A 19,530-nucleotide genomic window follows, 5' to 3' on the forward strand; every position below is an offset into this window, starting at 1 on the left:
GGAATGGAAGGCAAAAAAATTTTTTTTTTAAAAAATGGCTTATATATACACAACTTTAATTTTGTCTTGTTTTTTTTTTTTGTTGGTTTCGTCAGAGTTCAACAATAAAAGAGTTTATATGACATCATGAACTTTCTATTTTTGAACAAGTGGAAAAGGAAGTTCTTCAGTCGGTGCCCTACATTATGTAAGCTTCACCTAATTAAACTTGATTATGAATGGGCCAAAGCTTATTTATATATAGTAATTAAGTTGATTAGACAAATCTAATATGCAAATCTAACTCATTCAATATGATTGTGACATCATATGATTAGTACATAATTTTCACTTCCAAGATTTGCATCTGATTTGGTATCAGGATTTCATAAGAGCCAATTGACTAATTTGAGGTTACCAATCTTATCTTATAATGAATGGAAAAAGTGATTTTAAGTACTTGGGTCATTAAAAACAGTCAAGTGTTTATGCTTTTATGTTCTTATAGGAGGGTTTTTATATAAAACTTCCTATTCGATGCTGGTTAGAGTCTAATGGTTTTTGATATATATTTTTGTAACAGCTATTAATCTATTGCCCCTACATCAAGAATTTTAAATGATTATTCTATGATGCCTTTCTTTCCAAACAACTCTAAATGATTATCCTTTTTTACTCTTATTATATATATAATAAATAAAAACATCACGGTCAGTGTCGGATTATAAATCTTCAAATATGGGGAAAATGTTAAAGTTGAGTTAAATTAGCTTCTCATGCGATCATCTTATGGTGTCCTACATTTATTGTCTTCTTATCTCTATTTGATATTAATAGCTGAAGGTATCTAGGGTAAGAGAGCAACTTCTTGAGGTTTCATATAAAAGGAGCCCCCTTATTTTTTTCAAACTAAAAAAATATTAACAAAAATAAGAGGGGAGAAAAGGGGGAAAAGTACAAAAATTCAATGTGAATATTAATTCTACATATATAGCACTTACGCTACTTCTATTTGGAAACCTCTTTTTTCTAGTTAGGTCATGAAGCTTAGTTTCTTAGTCGAACAAGATCATAAAGCAAAGTGAACAATTATATATAACAATTACTTCTCATAACAAGCTTTTTCTTAAAACAAATATTAATTTTGTAAGGATAGAGTTAATCCTTATAAAAACAAACACTTAGTTCATTAAAAAGTTATTGATTTCATTCCACATTTATTTTGTTAAAGTGATGATTTTGTAACATCCTTGTTATGTAATAGAAAATAAACGTTAATAAAACTTATTTTTAAGGAAACAACAACAACAATATGATAAAAATAATAATTAGTTTATAAATAAACATATTTAAGTATATGATTTTTCTAATCTTTTTTATCTATATTTTTTTTATAAAAACATCTCCCACGCATTAGTTATAAAATATAAGTTTGAAGTTTTGTAGCATGGTTCTAATATCCAAGCATACATATGTTGCAACTTCCAAGCAACCATGCAAACACGTGAAAGACCCAAAATATATGAACGTTTTACAAGTTTAATATACTGCCTTTAGTTTTTAATATAACAACTACTTATATAATTAGTTTATATGGTCGATTGTTTCCAACTCACACTAAACTGGCTCTTTAGTTTCTCTTTAATGGTTCACACTCTTTAGTTTCTCTTTACTCGAAAATGGCAAGATTTACCTTTCAATAGGACGTGCTTGTTTTGGTATGTCGTTGGGCTTGCCCACCCCTTGTCGTTGGGGTTTTAAACATGGATAGAGGTGTCGTTGACTGGTTTAATCACATCCCTATAGGACACCTCTTAAAATTCTTGATTAGCTTTACAGCACCTCCTATTCTTGCTTTTATGTTCTTCCATTTAGACTCATGCTCTGGTTTTTGAATGGATTTCATAAGCTATAATGACTTGGGTGATTTAAACCTCTAGACTTACTATGTCCACAAAGTTTGGGCTTATTTAATATAATGAATGCTTTTCGCTTACGGTACACAAAGTAAATATGTGGAGGAGTTTGTCTCAATTTGCGGAAAAGTGTTTTTGAGAAGCACTTTTATAGCTTCCCAAACACCCCCTTGGTCTTAAAAGTTGTCTCAACCAATTTCTATAAACACCTCTTTTTATTTTACCCCATGAATATGTGTGTGTATATTCTTTTCTCAGCATAATCCAACCATACGTCAGTCAAAAACAGCATTTGAAGAATCACCTTTTTTGAAGTGGTGATCATGGGTTCAGCTGCTACTTTTATTTATTGGAATGTGTTTGGTTTAGCAAGTTATAGGTATGGTGATATGAATATAGGGAAGTATATGTAATGTAATCGCTGGAAATTTATTATTCCAAGCGCCACAAAATATACGCTTTGTCTTGGGCATAATTTGTTGAGGCAGCATTTGTGCGCAAGCACATGCAAGTTCACAAAAGTCCAAAACTCCAAAGAAAAATAAATTATTACACCTGTTCTAAGTTTGAAAACTAGCTGATAAAGTATTAAAAAAAGAACTAGTTGGTGGGTTTGTTTTTATTTTAAATATAACATTTTAATTTATTTTGTTTTTGAAATTTATAATATTTTTCCTGAACCTTTCTTATTGCATATTTTCAAGAAATTTTTTCATCAAATGAGTTATTATTTCATATAAATGATTAAAAAGGATATTTTTACAATTAAACAATTTCATTAGTTTTTTTTTATTCATAGAAATTAGTTATCTAATTACTGCATTTAGTATTGCTTTTATATACATGTTATAATAATTAAATTGAAAATATGAAAGAAATTAGGCAGTTGGTGCATGGGATTCCAAAATTAGTAAAGCAATCATTGGAGAGCATCTTTCTGTTCGAGGCTGTGCTCGGAGGTTGTTGGCTCAAGCTTACCTATATTATTTCTCCCGCCAGAAAGGTGTTTTGTTAAGCTCAAAAATTCCACAACGATGACGCATTACTAGTTGTGAGGAAAATGACATTTTGGAATAATATAACAATGGTAATGCCACTTTCAAATTTCCAGATTTTAAAATATCAATTAACAACCTTAATTTTCTACTAAATTTTTTTCGAAAAGAAGTCAATGGAAAAAATGTCCCTGTTCACGTACAGGTTGGAAAATACTAGCTTGAATTTGAAAGTGCTGAAAACTGAATAGGAAGTCTTAAAAGCTTTAGCTGTATTTGTTTTCATCTAGGCAATTTTTTTATATTTGCTTTTCCATCATTTTAAACTTATATATTTATATATTGTCGTTTCTTAAAGTCAAACTATGATATGAAAATAATGCTCAATTGAACAAGATTCAAATTGAGGATTTAAGAATTTCTAACTTAGTTTTTGACATTTTTGACTTGTCTTTTTCAGATTCTTAGACTCATACGCGAATATGAGTATTTTTGTTATTTTTTAAATATCAATAAAGGACCGACTAATGTTTTTAATCGACATTTTAAGATTTCATAGTCTTAAAAGTGACATCTTTTTTATGGTATAAACTCAGTTTTTTTAAATTACTTTGGACTTGAAATTGTAACATTATTTTCCTTTTTTGGTCGACAGAGCCATCTCCCCCTGATTGTTGCTTTTTAAATGTTCCCAGTAAAATCATAGTCATTTGTTACTCCTCTACACGATAAGTAGAGCCCTGCATGTGAAAACACTTCCAAATTTTAAGGTAAGAACGATGCTTTATTAATTTGGTCGAAAAATGACACTTTATTTTAAATTTTAAAATTATGGTGATACTTTTTTTAAAATGACATTAAAATAGTCTCAAAAATATTAAAAGATAAATTAGGCTGGGTAAATTTTAAAATCCAAATTAGACTATTTTTTCTACTTTGGAATTTTAAAATATTGTAAAATGATAACATTGTTATTACTCTTAGTGACCATTTTCACATAACCATTGACTATTTTAGTTTAATTATTAACTACTTTTATTTTTAAAGTTCTAATGATTAAAAAGTATAATTATTAACTACACAGGAGTAATAAATAACTCAATAAAAAGTAATTCCTAGATTTCTAACAACACTTAATACATTTTTTTTTAGTTTTTGAAACAAAAACAATCAATAGTAAAACTAGAGTAGTCGATAGTTAAACAAGAGTACATACCAAATTTTTAAAAACAAAAATAGCCAGTTGTAAACACTATTGTCAAACTCGCAAATTGAGTCTCTGAGTTTAACGATTTTACATTTTCAACTAACAAAACCGTGTCGATTCACTTTTAAACCTGTGATAATTGTAAACTCGGTTAAACTTACGAATTTATTTAACGAGTTTACTGTTTTTACGTTTTTAACTTACAAAATCGTGTTAACTTACTCTTAAACTCGTGCTAAATTTTTGGATTTGATTATGTTTAGTGACTTTGTATATGAATTCTATACAAATTTTTTTTTTGAATGTGATAAATTATGAACATTGATGAATATAATTTCAATTATTTAAATATGAAATATATTTAAATGAAATTATTATCATTTTTTGTATATTAATTATTTGATTATATACTTTTAATATCAGTTTATTAATAAAAGTAAACTTTTACGAATTTACGATCTGAGTTTATGATCCGATTTTATATCATTATCACGAGTTTGCTTAAACTCGTGAATTTGATAACCTTGGTCGTAAACAAAAGTAGTGCATAATTAAATAAGAGTAGTTATCAGAATTCTAAAAATAAATATAATCCATAGCTATAAAAGAGTTGTCAATACATAAAACAGGATAGTCATTGAGATGACAAATTTTTTTTTAAAGAAAAATATAGTAAAGGGCATTTATGTAATTTTACAAGATTTGAAAATTTCAAAATAGTATTAGGAGTCTGAATTAAAATTTTAAAATTTACCTTTTTAGCAATTTTCAGGGTATTTTATTGTTTTCTTCCCATAAATTTATTATACTTTGATTAAAAGTTTTAATAACCAAAACATGAGATATTAGAGGATACTCTCGGTACCCAGAGAAGTTCAGAATATTTAGACCCATTGGGCCAGGTAGCCTGCATCAAATAAGGCCCATTGGGCTACGTAGCCTCCATCCTTCCTTTTACCTCTGGCACACCGAGGCAGCGTCCAACGGCGGCGCGGGAAACACTTGAGAGAGAAGCGGCTGTTGCCCTCGCTGCTATTGCTAGTAGTTGCTACAGCCTGTGTTTCCGCTTCTGAATATCATTCTCCTCCGGCCTATTCTACCGTACGCCGTTCGTGAACCTTCACTTGTACTTTAACTTCTTAGTCTAGCTACACTTTCGCTTCTGTAAGTAACTATAGTTATGCTTGGTTCAGAAGTGCCTGTGATGTACTCATTACATGTTTGAATCACTTTTTCTGTTGATTTAGAATTTCTGTGACTGTGCGCGTGTTCTTGCTTTTTTTTTGGGGGGGGGGGGAATCTTCTTCGTGGTCCCAAGAGTTTGCATGCTTTGTATATTCTGCACCGGAAATCCTTGGACTATTTACATTTCTTCGTGGTTCTGTTCGTGCTGGTGAGTTTTCAATTTTCTAAAGTTGCTTTTTCTGTGTTTTAGGAGAATGGGTCCATCGGACATTAGGGACCTTTTAACAGCGTTTAGTCCCTCGTTAGACTTGTTTGCTATGAGCGCTGGAGATGGTCGCATAAAGGTATGTGGTTCTTTTTACTAGTAACAACAAATGATTGAAAATTACAGGTATTGATGGGTTTATCGAAGCATTACCATAGTTGCCATTCTACTTATTCTGGTGGCATAGTATTACACCACTTTACCTTGTGCACGAAACTTTTTAGCCATTCCGTTGAATGCCATTGTCTTCAGTATGCTAATCACTTCCAAAGTTGGGGAGGAACACCAAGAGTTAGGCTTCAAAAAGATAACTTGTCTTCAATGTTAGACCAAATTGAGGATTTATTTATTCATTTCTTTTTTGGGTAGTTTTGGATCAAGTAGGTCAAGGACCTGGAAGTAATGGGGTTAGGGTCTACTGTAGACGGTTTATTAGTGGATATGAAACCATGCAGGCTAACGGTTTCCGAGGTATAAAAGGTTTTTAGGGAGAGTATGTATAACTTAGTTTCAATTTCCTGTTCTTTGCTATTTATTTCCGTTGACGTAGCCTTTGTTTTCACCTGTTTCTTGTGATTATTCTAGGTTGGTTTTCATCCTCTTCTTAAAATTATACTCCATTGGCTGGGGCAAAAGTTTGAGATCCTATTCTTGATGAATTTCACAACAGTTTTTCAAATAAATTTTCCATTATTTATTTGGAAAATCAGTAGTCTACTAGTTCATATTAAATGTCTTTCCTTCGTGTTCTATACTTTTGTTAGGCTGACACTAATTGTTGTTTTATCATTGGACTCAAGATGAGATAATTTTTTGGTTCGGGAAAAACTCATTGAGCTAAAATTGTTACAAACATGGCAATGGCTGCATCAATAAATCTAAGATGTTTGGTTTCAATGTGAATATATGAGTTTGCGATACATGTCAAATGCAGTCACGACTTCTTTTTCTGGGTGCTTCATAGCTCTAAATTATGAACTCACAACACATGTCAAGTAGCATGTGGCTATATCTTGTAACTTGTTGCATGATGTGTTGGAAGGGGAACACTTTAAGGCCATGTATTGCGAACAGTCAGGTAGTTCTAATGGTAAAAACCAAATTTCAGGCCTACAATTCTTAGGTTTTAATATATAAAGTGGCTCCCTTTTGTGCTTCACATCATGCTTTTGTGACTTAAAACATATACTCTTATTCTTTATGGGAACAATTTTGAATTTGAATGATCAAAGATGAATGTTTTTACATTCAAAGAGTTTGTGACACATTTACAATTTCTTGTATAGATATGGGATACAGTTAATGGTCAAATCCAGACGGAGTTTGCTGACATCACATCAAGTGATGCAGCAAGTATATATGCAGGATCAGTGAAAGGCCATCTTTCAATAGATTATACATGCATGAAGTGGTTGTCATTAGAAGAAAAGGTTGGTTGGCTCATTGTAATTATGTTGTGTACTTGTTTTTGCCTTTAGAGAATATTTGCTCCTGATACTGCTAATTATTGCAGAGAAAAAGGAAGCACACATCCTCATTGTTAGTACTTGGAACAGGTAGTGGTGACGTGTTGGCACTTGATGTGTCTGCTGGTCAATTAAATTGGAGAATTGGTGACTGCCATCCTGGGTAAGTCCTAGATCATTTGTCCTTAACAAAGACTCGCAATCTGCACTCTTTCTACAGTATTTTGAAATATGATAGCGGCTAATGAGAGGGGTAGATTCATTACTCCAACACCATAATATCTGGATGTATTGGTTCCATAGGAGGAAGCATTGTCAACATGTTCTCTTTATCTTGTCATATTCTAAAAATATTTAATGCTATTTGTGCTGTAAAACTTTAGGCTTGTCATATAGAGATATTGGGTCTCTTTTCTACTTCTCTTTCTTTCTATGATTTTTACCCGTTTGTTTCCAGTAAGGGTTTGAAATTGTGATGAGTTGATTACATGGAATTTGTGGTTTTATTTGAAACTCAATAACTTTCTTTTTCTTTCTTAACCTCTTCATGAGTTTATCCCCGGCAAAATTCATTTTTACTTTGACGGGTTTGATGATATTTACTTCCCCACTGTTAAATAAGAACATGACATTTACTTTATCGATTCATTTTTCTCTTTCTTGCTCATTCACCTGCAGAGGCGTGAAAGCTGTTTCATCTTCTACAAATGGATCATGTGTCTATACTGCAGGTGCAGATGGAATGATTTGCAAGATTGATTGTAAGACAGGAAACCTGTTGGAAAAATTCAAAGCTTCTACAAAGGCAATATCCTGTATGTCTGTTTCTTCAGGTATGTATGCTTCACAGCTTTTGCAGGACTCTTAGTTTTTGGTCGTAGGAAATGAAGTTGACACTTTTATTTTATTTTACTAAGGGCACAATCTGAATTAGGGTTTAAGTCTTTTAGATTTCCCGGGAAACAGTGGAGCTTCTGGTACATTGCAAGGGGCCATAACTACTAACTAGGAAACTTAGGTTTTATGTATCCTGATTCAATCAGCATTTTGTAACGAGACATCTACTCTCAAGTTAGTTGCATAGTTGTTTTAAATAGAATGAAAACCAACCATGCCTTTAGCTCTATGGTTGTTAAATGGTCCATGCTAAACTCTAAACAATACTTCCTGAGTTGTACTCACTCAAAGTCTTCTACAAATCATTATTTACATTAACCTGCAAAATTCTGACATTTTTTTCCCCTTCTGAATTTTCTGCTTTATTTGATTCACTTGCATCAGATGGGAAGACAATAGCTACTGCAGCAGCACAACTAAAAATTTTTAATTGTTCTGATCACAAGAAGATACAGAAGTTCTTCGGCCATCCTGTGAGTGTCGTGTGTGTGTTTGTGTATAGTATACTGTGTTATTCCCCTTTGCATTTGTCCCTGAAGATAAGCATTGATTTTCTTTGTTGTCTTTGTGAGCATTGTCTGACTTTTTAAATTAAATTAATAGGGATCTGTTCGGTGTCTTGCCTTCACTGAAGATGGGCAGTATATTCTATCCTCTGCTGTTGGGGAAAGATATGTTGCTGTCTGGAGGATTGATGGGGCAAAAAAGAAGTCAGTTAGTTGTGTTCTTGCAATGGATCATCCTGCTGTTTTTCTTGATAGCAGGTGCACTCCTAGCAGGGAGCTTGACAATGTTGGAGTATCTGTTTTGGCTATCTCAGAAGTTGGTGATTGTTATGTTTGGTTTGGAAATAATATTGAGGAACTACGCAATGTGAAGCCCATTAAAATATCATTATCTTTGGAAGAGATATCTTCCAGAAATTACATGGGTGCATTGCCAGCAATATATGCTGCAAAGTTAGAAGGCATCCACAATCCTACCTCTGGGCAGATTTTACTTGTTCATGGGTTGCTTGTAAAACCATCGTTTCAAAAAATTTCAGTGCACTCTGGCTCAGACATAAAATTGAATTTCTCTGATGATGGTGTTCTTCTTCGGTTGAACAAGTCCCTCGCAAAGCCTAAGAAGGCAAAAGATGTAAAAAAAGGTGACAATTTATTGTCTTTACAGAACTGTCACTAGCATTTCCCTTGTTCTCACGAATGAGAACTTCTCATTAATTTGCCTTATGATATGCTTGCTTTGGTGATCATAATCTTGTCATTTGATCCTTTTAATTAGTATATAGTATCTAGCCTATAAATTTTGTTGGTCTTTGTTGATGTTATTTTCAATTATGTTAACTTTTGGTCTTGCATTTGACAGTTACTGCGCTAGACCGTGCTAATGCAGAGGATGCTCTGCTCCCAATTCCTAAGCTTTTTGATTCTCATGTGCAAGAGCAAGAATTTCAAGACTCTTCAGGCAAGGAAGTTATGGATGGTTTGGTTAGAAGTAGTGAATCTGTATCTATGGAGATTGAAGGTACTGCAAAGATCTATCATCTTTATTGTCGAATGAAGTAGTTGGGTAATAGATCAACTATGTGAACATGGTAGAGTTTATAATTAAACTATTCATGGACCTTTGCTGATTAAGCTCTTGTTTTGGACGTGGCTCTTGGCAATTATCTTTACTGGAAACAAGGTTATCAAGATCAAAATTTTATGTAGGATCAATGAGGGGTTAAAAGATTGAATTCTAAAATGCTCCCTTTTATGGCAAAAAATTTGTATAAATTACATAGAATTCTTATGTAAGTGTAAAGCCATACAAACCTCATCATACTTCAATAAAATGAGTTATGGGTTACAAAAGTCGCAAAATTTCACGTCTAAACACCTTTAGTTCTGGCCAAAAAATAAAACAACCTTTAGTTACTGAAGTGATAATATTTATACATTAAACAAGGCACCCCTCATAAAAGGCACAATTCACTAGATAAAGGGCTTACAATAATCAGTTAAACCTAGACACGTTCAATAATCAAGTCTATCGAGCAATCATTCAAGAAAAACAATGGTCAACACACAATAAAAAGAAAAGAAAATCAACAATTATAATCATAGAGGGTTAATTTGAGCTAGAAAGCGGCACTCCAGTATTCAAAAAGGTAAATTTATGCATGCAATTCTAGGATTCAAAAAGGTAAATTTATGCATGCAATCTTCCAGGGTCGGGGAGGATAGCCTGGTCCTTGCCATTTTTCGTACCACATAGGCTCAGGATGGTTTTAGGGGTAGGTAATCTTAAGATCTTTGGAGTTTACTGTCTAAATAGCTATCTTGATTCTTGACAACATGATTATAAACATTCATCTGTTTATCGTACTTCTATATTTTCTGCAAAGCAAGAAATTAAACAACAATTTAATGAACTGTAATTTTCATATTTTCCTTCATCACTGATGCAGGTTTTGCTATGGTCCTCATTTTGTCGGTGAATTTTGAATTAAATTCAAAAACATCAGTGGATGATATTGTTTTGGTGCTTGGCTCCTTGTTAAGAATCTTGTACTTGGCACATGATAAGGAGTGAAGCAGTCTAATAACATCATCATCGGTCAAGTTCAACTGAGTCAATATCTCTGAATAACTCAATTTATCTGACGAATTAAAGAGAAGCAATGCAGCAGCCTGTTGAAAAAACGAGAAAAAACATTGAATCAGCATAAAGAAACCTATACAGGAATCACCGGACGCCCAAATATGTCAAATGGAAGGGAACACATACAAGTCATACTTTTATAGGAAAGAAGCATGTGATAAGATTATAACCTGATAGGTTGTCACAACCAGCTCCACAGGTTTTGTATCAAATTTTCCAGTTATGTTGCAGGTGCCCAAGGAGTAAATCCACGTCAATTTTCTGTGCTTCGTTTTTGTTTGATAAAACTCCTTGAAAACTTCAACGCACTTGACCTATCAAAAATGGAGCAAGAGGAAGAGACATTAATGTGCAACCAAAATCGACCAAATGCTGGTTAATTAGTATTGAGCACTTGGCCAAAAGATTCAGATATACCATTTCCGCTGGAAGGTTGAGATCAAAAGATTTATAACTTGGCCAGAATCCAGTAGTCAGAACTGTGACTGTCAGGTCCATTCCTGGGTCTGCATTCGAATTTTCGTTGAGATACTCTTCAAAACTAGATTGGTTTTCCTTCGCCAGAGTCAAATCTGTAACCTGGTGGGAGCAACAATTGTTTAAATATTCTCTTTAAATATCCAAACATGGTACCTGAATGCCACATATCAAATCAATTCATGAGTTTTAAGGGAAACTTACCATTCCTTCCATCTTTGAAGTAAACTGTCCGCCACATTGTTGCTTCAATTTTGTCAAAATACTTCTCTCATGTTCATCATTGGCACTCTTGTCAAAGAGGAGCCTCCGAGCCAGCTTCTTCCTGCAGGCAATCAAGCAAGCCATTGTATGAGTATTACTCTTTCAAAGCATCTGATAGAAACACGAGATTGTTTTTGAGTAGCCTTGCGATACAGTCACAACAATGGCAATTGGTGATATGCTAAAAATTTGATTTTGGGTAAAAATGCACATTTCAAAATTTGCAGAAGACTATATTGACCATTAAGGTTAAACTCCTGGTATTAATATCATGATGAAACATAATGATTTCGCCAAGACCACAAAAGGATCATTTTGGTATCCCTATTATAGTTTTTTTTTTTTGGCCAACGATATCTCCCATTGCCAACCTAATTCAGCCCATTTAGGGCCCGTTACAATGTCATTATCTTTTCCTTCCAATGCCGTTTATTTGTTGAACGTTCTTTCCTGACTATTAAGGGATTTAATGTTCAACATCATTCTGTTCTTATTCTTCCCAGTTATTCAACCCTAATTCATGGGATTGAGCAGCAGATCTGTTGCCGCCTCTGCCATATCTGCAGCATCGGCAAGACACAAAGGAATATATAGTTTTGGGCTTCTTCATCCCTAATATCAATAGTGAGCAAGAGGGAAACCCTCCACTACCCTCCACTTTTTTGTCCCACAAAGTCCATGGCCCTTTTCTAATTGAAATGTCTTGTGAGATTAGATAATGAGTATAGGACTATCAGTCATAAGAATATAACAACAACATGATAATAATGCACATCCACATACTCCAATTTCTCTCCACTTTCTTTGTTTTATACCACTGTATTTCTATTATAGTTTTCCTAATATTGTAACTACGGGGGTGTTTGGATAGAAACCAAACCATAGTTTCAGAAGTGCTTTTACAGTTTAAGAAGTAAATATGTGGAGGAGTTTGCCTCGTTTTGCTGAAAAGTGCTTCTAAAACCATGGTTTAGAGGTTGCCAAACACCCCCTACATCCACCTCACCTTTTAAGGGGTCTTCAATAATAAACTTCTAGCTAGTTATGCGGCAGTGTATGAGAGTGCTAACACTTGCTACTTCTAGTTCTGTTTAAAATAAATGAAAAGAAAAAACTTAGTGGCAACCCTGAATTTGGTTCTTGGAAATGAATCTGTAAACACAGTTGCTAATGACTGATAAACCTATTAGGACAACTTGTCTGCTTTAATAGAGAAATGAACAGATAAAGTTATGGAAAGATAGAACCCCCCAGAGCAGCAATAATTAAACTTAATCATCAACGAAATTTTCCTTTCTCCTTTAATTTACCTATAGAATTCAGCAAACATGTCCTTGTCATTAATATAGGCGAGCAGCTTGACCACCTGCACACAGACCAGCCAAAAAAACAAACCCAAGTCAAGAATCTATTTTACAGATGCATGCAGTACATTTACAATAATGCAGACCTTTTCAAGAGTTTCTTCAATTGCTTCATCACTCAATTTTTCACTTCCTCCTTTCTTAAGAATATTGTCACAGAAGGTTGCAAGCAGTTCTGCGCTTGAGCTTCCAGCAACACCCTTGTTGCAGAAGACCTCAAAAGCCTCCTTATGCGCCTGAAAGATAAAAAATTTCAAGTTATTTAACAATATAATTATCCTACACGACAATTTCAAAGTCAGATCAAAACCTTATGGAAAAGTGTATGATTCTGAAAACAGCCATTCACATATGCCAGGTACTTGTCATGCAGCTCAATCACCTTCCGAACAAAAAACTGAAGAAAGAAACCAATTTCAGTTCCCTCACATGAAAAAATTACTGTGCCTTGGAACTAAGGAAGTTTCAGCTGTTACCTGTTCCTGCATGCCGACAACATCCCTTTTCTCTGCCTGTAGGAATATTAATTAGAAACATAAAGAAGAAAGGTTAGGAATAAAAATAAATTGCCTCAAAATGCCATCATTTTGCACAAAATTTTCAGAAAGAAGAGACAGTTTGAAGCTATCGGTCGCCTATGTGGCCGTTTGAAGCCTTTTTAGAACTTAATGATACAAGTATTTCGCTGGAACAAATTAACAGTACAGATCTAAGGCAAAAGCAATTGAAGTGCAGTTCGATTTAAACCAAATGAACTAATCATTTACACTGAAGTTAGAATTTTAGAACTGGTAATACTCTTACTTGTACCTCATATAACCTTTGATTAACATCATAAGCATGCTCGTGAAACATTTAGAAACAAAAACAAAAAAATTTCTTTTCCCCTGAACTTGTATATCGCTGCATGATAATTCTGACGTAGTACACATGATAGCGATTAGCTCAGAAAACACGGAAGGTAATGCATGCCCAAGTATAAGTTTTCATTTAATAATCTCCAAATATAGATGTATAAACTGTAGACCAGATATCAGACCTTTTTGTTACTAGCTGCATCTTCGGCCTGCTTCACCAACACCATTCCTTCAGTAGTAACATGCTACAACGTGGAAGGAAAGAGAACATCATATAAACAAACCAACATGATCAGACTCCTTATTGGCATACAAAACTGGGAGGAAATGCAGAAAGATAAGTTCAACAGTATCAACCTGCTTAAATATACCAGCAACAGGATCCAACCCGCGAGGTATTTTAGAACAGAGCCGGAACATCCGTGATAAGTCTTCAATCTAAGCATTTAAAGAAAGAGTTAAACATATTATGCATGGCATAACAATTGTAGGCATCACAAGTTAATTTTTTTTTTTTAAAAAAAGGGTCTACCAAATACCTTGTCGTCTCTAAGTAATGCGTGACATCCAGAGTGCTCTTTTTCAAGGAGTTGGGTTGCATACACAGTTAATAGTTCATGTTGAACTTTCTAGAAGTGATTTTCCACAAGAAGAACAAAAACATCAAAATTGTTAAGAAACTTTGAACACGAGCCACAAAACTTAATCATAGTCTATAACAAACTTTGTTTTGGAGTTGCCTAGCAAGATATGACCTATTCAACATAGTAGTAGACCTGATAGTCAATAACAAACCTCAAGTAATCTCGGCTCGCTACTAGAATGCAAGTAATGAGCAACCCTATCTTTTTCACGCCTTAAGCACTCCTCAGCCTGTGAGCACCAGAGCAAATGATATCCAGTAATGTAAATGAAGTGAACAAGCTACAGTGAGAACAACAGAGAAAACAAACCTTGAGCATATAATCAGGACAAGAATCTTCAAGTATCCAGTTGGAAGCCTTTCGAGAATAATATGCAGAGGTGTCTTTGAGCATGTCAGCTTCAAAATCATTCTCATAGCAACCCATTTGTCCCATTCCAATTTCAACAAATATATCTAGCACATTTTTCAATAAAGCTCGATCAATTTGTTCTCCCTCCCGTTCTTGATCAATCTTTGGAAAAAATTTCGATTAATTCATATAAATTTGCAGTTAATGAAGATCTCACTAAAACAAAAAAACTTACAAGAGAGATAACAGCATCCCTCACTTTACCATTTAGTTCCTTGTACACCTGTACATAGAGAAGCACATAAAATTGATTTGCAAGAAAGCTACCTTCGGTACTAGCGTCCTAGCAGAAAGAATAACATAACCCCACAGAAGATTCAGTTGTTACATTACCAAATCCCGGAAGCAACTCAATCCAACTTCATTAAGAGGTGGAAGTGATCTCCGAGCAATAAAGTAGCGATCTAAATAGTGAAAGAAGCGAGAAAGCCACCTAACCATAATCTTATGGTTTGCCCACCTTCTCACGAGCTCTCTCAACATAAATTCATCATGCTTCTCTCTCAAAGAAGGTAATACCTAAATGATACAAAGATTGAATTTTATTAGAAGAAATGTTGGAAAGAAAATAGTAGCAACTGATAAATACAAAAAATAATATAATTTTAAAAAAATGCTAATGGCATACTTTATAGTTAAACTGTAAAATAAACTAGACATGACCCCAAAAAAACCCATCACAAAATTTGAGATTTAGCTAACGATTTTAAAATACATAAAAGTATTGTGTGCTTCAGTCATATTACTTCTGTGCCTCATTATGACATAAATACTGCTTCTAATGATGTTTAAATTTGAGATTCATATGACTTCTGAGCCTCATTCTCACATATACATATATGGATCTGACAATATTAGGAAAAGGCAGTCATAGTGATATAAAACACAATATTTTGGGCGACATAGATGGCCCACAACGAGGATCATTTACTACTTTTCATATTAGATCTTTATGGGAAATAAGAAAATGTTCAGCTAGTAATTCTTTTATGTTGAAAGATGAGGCCTAAGCCCACTTAGGAGGGCCCAATTAGTCAGTTCTTTATTAATTATTTCATGTATTATTTAGATTAGAATGAATTAGATAGATTAGATAGGATATGTTTCTATCCTGATCTAAATTTCAATTTTAAGATATTAGGTTTTATCCTAAGGCTTTATCCTTTATTTTTACCATATCTATCAAGCAAATAAATCAATAAAGCTTTGAAGCTGAGCATCAATTACTCAACCAATTTCTTCTTTATTCTCCCTCTCTATTTTCTTCTTGGTACCATGAACTTAGTAAATTTATGTGGGCCATCTATGTCGCACAAAATATTGTGTTTTTCTTGCCTTCATTCGCACAAAATAGTGCGATCTCTGTCCTTTTTTTTCCCCCTTCAAGTCACATTATCACACGTGATCAATTCACTAAACTTGCGATATTCATCCTTGAATTTTAATGGCTAACACTCCTGTTCAATTTGGCAAATATGGCGCACTCCAAGCCAGCATTAATTCAAGTGCCAACCAGTCTTCATTCATGGCTGGCCCAATAGTATCCAACGACAAAATCAATCTCATTACACCTTACAAACTCGACGATGAGAACTATCTTCCAGGGTCTACTCGATGGCAGCTCATCCCAACCAGAAACCTCCACTTCAAGGTTTGCTGCTTAGTGCATAGAAAATAGTCGGGTAATGTCTTAGCTTATTAATTCAATTACACAGCAGTGGGTTAGCAACTTTCAATTTCATTCAGCACAGTTACAGCAAGTTCCACAGCCAACATGTGCCATCACAACATGCACAAAATTGGAAAAAATAATGATATTCAAATTCCGATGATAGTAGGTACATACGATCAACCAACATTTATCAAATTTGAAAAAGAGTCAAAAGAAATGTTCAATCCTCTTATTTTTATTTCTCAAACCAAGAGGTCCGTGAATCAGGATCTTAATGCACATAGATACAAATGGTACATGTGTAGCCTTCTGCTCTACCTAACCATAAATATCAGCACTTCCTACCCCTTTCAAGCACATTTCAAGAAAGCTTGACGTTGCTGTTAGCCAAATAGTTATTTTTGTCTGTCATTGGCACAACCCAAGGCTAGCAACAGCTTGCTGACTGAGATCCATAATTTCTTATTGTATGCAGTCTCTCTTTGACAATCAGTTTTTTTTAATTCATAGACTGAAGATAAAGTAAATGTTTGGCATAGTGTTTTACATAACATTTGAGTCCAAACGCTTATCAGATTAGGAATTGAGATTGTGATTTGGATATGATTTTAGCCCTTCAAACATGCAAACATATATATATATATATATATATATATATATATATATCTGTTCATTAGTGTATTGTTGTAAACTGAGAATCAAATAAAAATTTGAATATTTAACACCTGCTCAGCATTATTGAGTGTAACTGTGATGCACCCTGTGCCATTTAGGAGCTGATGTCGCTACAATACGCATGGGAAGCTCCATAGATAACTTTGATATAATCAATATCAGACCCCATTAGTTACTTGTTTTGCATCTTCTAGGATGCCTTTAAAGAACAACATAATATGCATTCTAAAACAGAAGTACGTCAATTAGCCAATTAAGTCGTGATTATGCAGCCTTTACCAAATTCATTGCTATGGAATAAACGATGTCACATTCGATGTCATGAGGCTAGGCACGTAAGAGGCAAAACTTAAGACTGTAACATACCCCCCCCCCCAAAAAAAAAGACAGTACATAACGTGCAAGTTTATCCAAAAGATATCCAGACAATAGAGTTACCGTTGATAGAATGTATTCTTCAAACGATTCCCTGTACTTGTCATACAGTTGCTGGGAATAATCATGAGGAGGCTTTTGAGTGCACATATTGTAGATAGTCCTGCAACACGATTTAAGGAAATGCAGTGCCTAACGAAAATATGCGATCAACTCAAGCCAAAGTGATCAAACAAAAAAAAATGAAAAATAAAAATAAATTATAGACTAAACATGTGAACAATGAAACTGCTTAGCGACGGATACGTATATAACATCATATAGTCCTCGGAACTAAACTGAGGCTCGGGCAACCCTTCAAGAATATTCTTCAGCTTTGTGATGCCATTCTGCATAAAATCCCATCCTTGTTCTAGGTCGATCGTCTTGCGCTCACACATCGACATGTTGGCAAGCTTAATCCCAGGTATTAAAAACTGCAATACACGAGCGAAATATTTACAAATTGAAGAAGTACATAAACTTTACCAAGAAAAGAATCAGAAAATAAAAACGAAACCATAGTAATCAGCATACAGGATAAATTTCACCCCCAAATACGCCCGCCCATGGAAGAACCACGGCCGAAAAATTCAATCTCAACCACACCACCGTTCAACCCCACTTCTTCTCATATAAACCATCAACAAACAAATAATGTGAACCCATCACTCACAACAGGACTGGGAAATTCAAGCAGCAGATAACAACACAGATCAGAAGAGCGAGATCATGGAGAAGCTACAATAACAGGCATACATACAGCAAGTAAATAACAACAAAACCCCCTTCCTTAACGAAGGAGAAAGCTCAATCGCAGATTTCTTCCCAAATGAAACCCTAGCTATGGTCGGTAACGGAGGAGATGACCCAGGAGGAGGAAAAGAGGCTCAAATTCAGCAGCAAGCTGAACGAAAATAAAGGATTCTGTTCTGCCTAGAACATTGTGTGCATTTATTTGGAGTTAATGCAGCTTATAACCAGATTCAGTGAAACCGATTCGAAGGCGGGTGAAAATTGTTTCCTCCCTTAACTTCCCAGTTCTTGCATTCATTTATCTCTTTATTTTACTTTGAATAAAATCTCATTTCTCACTCCCAAAAAAACATAAAATCTCATTTTTTTGTAAATTTTATTCCCCACAATTATTATCGATACTTGAATATGGTTCATGACATTTTTTTTTCTCCTTTCATAATCTCATTTAGTATAAATAAAATTAAAACATTTATTTGAAATAATTTAAAATAAATTCATCAACCCAAATTGTCGTGGCACTTATATTTTACTTAAATGGAGAAAAATTTTAATTTCATTAACTTTATATTACAAAAATTTAGTAGCGGGAAAATGACAAAAAAAAAACTAAATGTCAATAAAAAAATTTTGTTATTTATAAATTTAGTGTTGTTAACACTAAATAAAATGTTGTTACCCAACCTGATTTGGGATTTAGTAATTTCTAATTTTTTTATCATTTTTTTAATTTTATTCTTATTTAACGGACATGTTACTTTTTAAGAAATACTAATAGTTTACAAATGATAAATTAAGATAAAATTATACATTGTATATTTGTGCAATATTTGCTACTCAAAAATTATTAGTATGCTGCAAAACTACAAGAAATAAGAATACTAGAGAGTAGAAGAGAAAACAAGAAATAGAGAAGACAATGATCTTTTTCTTATTCACTTTGTTTCATGGTAAAAATACCTTATGCATGCCCTCTCTTTATAAGCCTCCAAACATTAAGTCCTATACTAAGATTACAAAGCAATAAAGAATATCATAATGGCATTAATAATGAGAAACTTCTCCCAAGTCATTCATTAGGAAGGTTATGTGGTTTATGACATTTGAAGGTAAAGAATCCTATGAGAATTCTAAGGGTTAGGGGTTATGGGCATCCACTCATGCAATATTTATAATACTCCCCATTGGAAGTCCATAACGAGTATTATGCCTTATTAAAACCTTACTAGGAAATACCCATTGGTACAAAAACCTAGTGCAGAAAAAAGAGTATACAATATTTACTCCTCCTAATGATAATATCATTTTAAATCTTTAAGTCAACACATTCCAATACCATACATTAACTTCTCAAATGTTCTAGTCAGCAGTGTCTTGGTAAACAAATCAGCAAAGTTGTCACATGAGCGAATTTGTTGAAAATCTATATCACCACTT

At 33.8% G+C, this 19,530-nt stretch overlaps 2 protein-coding genes across 2 annotated transcripts; one reads left to right on the forward strand and one right to left on the reverse strand.

The window, feature by feature from the left end:
• The first annotated feature begins 5,087 nt into the window (after nucleotides 1–5,087).
• On the forward strand, nucleotides 5,088–9,589 carry LOC114757590 (WD repeat-containing protein 43-like). The gene is made up of 8 exons (XM_028946670.1): nucleotides 5,088–5,198; nucleotides 5,533–5,626; nucleotides 6,834–6,977; nucleotides 7,061–7,176; nucleotides 7,692–7,846; nucleotides 8,295–8,383; nucleotides 8,514–9,060; nucleotides 9,279–9,589. The coding sequence occupies exons 2-8, from the start codon at nucleotides 5,537–5,539 to the stop codon at nucleotides 9,476–9,478; spliced, it is 1,341 nt and encodes a 446-aa protein (XP_028802503.1). The 5' UTR covers nucleotides 5,088–5,198; nucleotides 5,533–5,536; the 3' UTR covers nucleotides 9,479–9,589.
• Nucleotides 9,590–10,321: 732 nt separating this feature from the next.
• LOC114757589 (cullin-1) lies at nucleotides 10,322–18,284 on the reverse strand. Its single transcript, XM_028946669.1, has 18 exons — nucleotides 18,101–18,284; nucleotides 17,605–17,774; nucleotides 17,362–17,461; nucleotides 14,910–15,095; nucleotides 14,752–14,799; nucleotides 14,475–14,678; nucleotides 14,317–14,394; nucleotides 14,061–14,150; nucleotides 13,879–13,959; nucleotides 13,704–13,766; nucleotides 13,141–13,176; nucleotides 12,975–13,061; nucleotides 12,751–12,900; nucleotides 12,611–12,666; nucleotides 11,241–11,361; nucleotides 10,977–11,138; nucleotides 10,730–10,873; nucleotides 10,322–10,588 (listed from the first exon to the last, which is right to left on the reverse strand). The coding sequence occupies exons 2-18, from the start codon at nucleotides 17,742–17,744 to the stop codon at nucleotides 10,322–10,324; spliced, it is 2,013 nt and encodes a 670-aa protein (XP_028802502.1). The 5' UTR covers nucleotides 17,745–17,774; nucleotides 18,101–18,284.
• Between the last annotated feature and the right edge of the window lie 1,246 nt (nucleotides 18,285–19,530).

This window comes from Neltuma alba, unplaced genomic scaffold (genome assembly GCF_004799145.2).
Source record: "Neltuma alba isolate B1F8T4 unplaced genomic scaffold, ASM479914v2 tig00010612_pilon, whole genome shotgun sequence".
NCBI classification, from domain to species: Eukaryota; Viridiplantae; Streptophyta; class Magnoliopsida; order Fabales; family Fabaceae; genus Neltuma; species Neltuma alba.

What these genes read in the sequence shown, in the direction of transcription:
- LOC114757589 (XM_028946669.1), bottom strand. Translation starts at nt 17,744, where the DNA reads ATGTCGATGTGTGAGCGCAAGACGATCGACCTAGAACAAGGATGGGAT. An exon ending in GTCCTGATTATATGCTCAAG is followed by an intron (nt 14,395 to 14,474) that starts GTTTGTTTTCTC and finishes TGGTGCTCACAG; the next exon opens with GCTGAGGAGTGCTTAAGGCG. An exon ending in TTGCTGGTATATTTAAGCAG is followed by an intron (nt 13,767 to 13,878) that starts GTTGATACTGTT and finishes TCCACGTTGTAG; the next exon opens with CATGTTACTACTGAAGGAAT.
- LOC114757590 (XM_028946670.1), top strand. Translation starts at nt 5,537, where the DNA reads ATGGGTCCATCGGACATTAGGGACCTTTTAACAGCGTTTAGTCCCTCG. An exon ending in ATTGGTGACTGCCATCCTGG is followed by an intron (nt 7,177 to 7,691) that starts GTAAGTCCTAGA and finishes ATTCACCTGCAG; the next exon opens with AGGCGTGAAAGCTGTTTCAT. An exon ending in GGCAAAAGATGTAAAAAAAG is followed by an intron (nt 9,061 to 9,278) that starts GTGACAATTTAT and finishes TGCATTTGACAG; the next exon opens with TTACTGCGCTAGACCGTGCT.